Source organism: Crocuta crocuta, unplaced genomic scaffold, assembly GCF_008692635.1.
Source record: "Crocuta crocuta isolate KB4526 unplaced genomic scaffold, BGI_CrCroc_1.0 scaffold660, whole genome shotgun sequence".
Lineage (NCBI taxonomy): Eukaryota > Metazoa > Chordata > Mammalia > Carnivora > Hyaenidae > Crocuta > Crocuta crocuta.
In genome coordinates, this window is record NW_027531886.1 from 177,421 (window position 1) to 180,504 (window position 3,084).

Below are 3,084 nucleotides of genomic sequence, written 5' to 3' on the forward strand. Positions count from 1 at the left end.
CCACCCCGGCCCGCCCACCCTGCTTCCTCTGAGCTGGTTAGGCCGGGGGCCTCACGTAAGTTTTCTTCTTCTCTTGTCTCCTTTTCCCATGTGCATCGCCCCAGGAACTGGCCAAATACGAATATATGGAAGAGCAAGTAATATTAACTGAAAAAGGTAACACAACTGTGGCAGGGCGGGGGGAGGGCGTCCGGTGCTTGTCATCTTCACCGAGGCCATCACTGTCCCTGCTGCTCCTTCTTGCAGATCTACTAGAAGATGGTTTCGGAGAGCACCCTTTCTACCACTGCCTGGTTGCAGAAGTGCCCAAGGAGCACCGGTCTCCGGAAGGTATCCACCCTCCCCTTCCAGAAGCCAAACACCGAGTGTTGTATAAAGACATACTGTCTGTTGTGTAGAACCACTGACAACACAGGCCAATGATACTTACTGAGAAATTGGCCAGAAATAATAGCGAGTGTTGAAACTACTGAGGAAAAAAAATAGATGTGCTGCACATAATAGGGCAGGTTGAAAGAGCTGTTTAAGTATCAGAGTGCTGTGGAGACCCGGAAGAGTTAGGTATAATGTCGTTTGTTGTAATTCAGTTTCATAAATGGTTCTTGTTTGACCCTAACGTAACCTTTTTTGTAATTGTGTTAAATCACATTTTTTTCTTTAATTTGTCCCAATCTTCAGGTTACAGTCTCTAGCTTCGCCATGTACATGGCCCTTCCGTGTACATGGATGGGCGGGGAGGTAACTAAAAGATCCTTTACACAATAAAGTAGATGATCATGATAAATGAGGTAAGGTCCTATTATCACACACTTAAAACACGGTAGATCAGAAACCCCAGTGTACTCGCTTCCTGTGTTTCCAAAGGACGATAAAATGGCTAGAAAGTTTAATTTGAAACCTTTGCCTCCATTTGAAATTACAGACACCCTATACGAGGGAGTCAGATTGTTATTTTTTGCTGGTCCCTGGTGACTGGTCAGAAGACAGCTAAAAAGGGAAGTTGTTTGGGTGGGTGCTTCGTTTTTTTCTGAAGTCTCTTCCCCAAGCTAGAAGAAACGAATGGAAAACATGGGATTAGGTACTTTTCAGAGGTATGTGGATGTTACATAATACCTGTTTCTGGGTACCTCTGCTTCTTCTGGCTTAAAACTGGGGAGAGCAAACTGAAAATGTGTGAATTGGAAGGCAAGTTCTGAAATTAAACGTTGCCCTTTTGGCCTGATGTCCTGACCTTAAGGAAGCAGAGTTTCTAAACCACGAATATTTATTATTCTGAACTGCCGTGTAAACCTGACTTATTCCCAAGTCAGCATACCAATATATCAGTAGGATGTGAATAATGTGTGTGTTTAGTTTAAGACTATAGCAGTGCTGTGCTGGCAAGTAATGAAAGCGTTCTCACTTCCTGAGTGTGAGATCCAGCCGGTTGCAGAGTGGCCAGTCCACGATTTTAGCCTCGCTTCAGCTAGCTCTAATGTGTGCTTTTTGCAAATACATGTTCTGAGAACAGCGAGATCATCCAACCATGGCCTGGACTGCACTAGCATAAAAATCGGGAAACAGTCCAGTGGCTACTTATTTCTATGATACATGCATGTATATTTTTTTAAAACCTATGATAGGCTTCTGATTTTGCAGCTACAGCTTTTATGGGTTGCTTTTGGTCCACATCTCAGGTGATACTCTTATTACAGGACACAGCGTTGTTGGTTTCGCTATGTACTACTTTACCTATGACCCATGGATTGGCAAACTGTTGTATCTTGAGGACTTCTTCGTAATGAGTGACTATAGAGGTATGGCTGAGTTTAGGAGGTGGGGCGCTCTAATGAGAAATCAGGGCTTCAAGTCCTAAAGATGATTTTGTTAAACGGTACTTCTCTTTCTTTCAGGCTTTGGCATAGGATCAGAAATTCTGAAGAACCTAAGCCAGGTATGTCTTGGTTTTGGTTTCTGAATCCCTAAGGGTTAACTGAACTCTTTGAACAACTGAATCCGATTTGGGTCTGGGCAAGCAGGTGAAATGTCACCGACTTTGTTTGGCCGTCTCTTACAACAGGTTGCCATGAAATGCCGCTGCAGCAGCATGCACTTCTTGGTAGCCGAATGGAACGAACCATCGATCAACTTCTACAAAAGAAGAGGTGCTTCTGATCTGTCCAGCGAAGAGGGATGGAGACTCTTCAAGATCGACAAGGAGTATTTGCTAAAGATGGCAGCAGAGGAGTGAGGAGTGCTGGTGCAGAAAATTGACAGCTTCCGTTCTATTTTAGATTAAATTCTCGACTGATCTTGCTTTCTATCCTGTTTGTAGTCAAATAATAGAATGAACACCCATTCCAAAGCTTTATTACCAGTGGCGTTGTTGCATGTTTGAAATGCGGTCTGTTTAAGATGGCAGTCTTGTATGCAGTTCGGAGTCAGATTTCTCCTTGAACATCTTTTGATAAACAGCAAGGTGGTATGATCTTAATGTATATGAAAAAAAACTTCATTCTTGTGAGTCATTTAAATGTGTACAATGTACACACTGGTACTTAGAGTTTCTGTTTTGATTCTTTTATAATAAACTACCCTTTGATTTAATCAGTATAAGCATTTTTACTGATCTTTGTCTCTCCGACGTTTTTCTTGCTGTTGAATGCAAAATAAAAATGGCCAAGAAACCTAACTTGATAACTTTACAGTTGTGTAAAAACCGTTTTTACCCCAATTGAAAATGGTCACAAGCTGTTCTCAAAGTCTGGAAGGGAGCCAGTTGAATCCCATGGTTTTACAGGCAGCGGGGCATGTAAAATGACTTTACACTGGTGACACTACACTTCATCTGACAGATTTTTCAAGAGCTGAGAAACCAGGTTAGGAAGTGAGCCCACAACAAACAAGCCCACTTGTTACCCACGTAAAAGGTGGAGACGGGACCTCCCAAACACTGGGAATGTAGGGGGGCTCACATCTTGCCCACAACAACCTCCTCCCACACAAAATGCTATTCAGAGGGGAAAATGGATCACTTTGGTAATCAGGCAGGGGGTGGAAACCAACAATTTCACAGGAAATGTGCAAACAACAAGGCTGGAGATC

General features: G+C 43.0%; 1 protein-coding gene across 1 annotated transcript in view; it reads left to right on the top strand.

Moving 5' to 3' along the window:
• The window catches only part of SAT1 (spermidine/spermine N1-acetyltransferase 1), a 3,010-nt gene extending 424 nt beyond the window's left edge, over nt 1-2,586 (top strand). Inside the window, exons 2-6 of the mRNA XM_077773139.1 lie at nt 105-156; nt 247-330; nt 1,695-1,796; nt 1,893-1,933; nt 2,060-2,586. Coding sequence (XP_077629265.1) covers nt 105-156; nt 247-330; nt 1,695-1,796; nt 1,893-1,933; nt 2,060-2,230 — 450 coding nt within the window. The 3' untranslated portion in view covers nt 2,231-2,586. The remainder of the gene's footprint in view (nt 1-104; nt 157-246; nt 331-1,694; nt 1,797-1,892; nt 1,934-2,059) is intronic.
• Nucleotides 2,587-3,084: the final 498 nt, after the last annotated feature.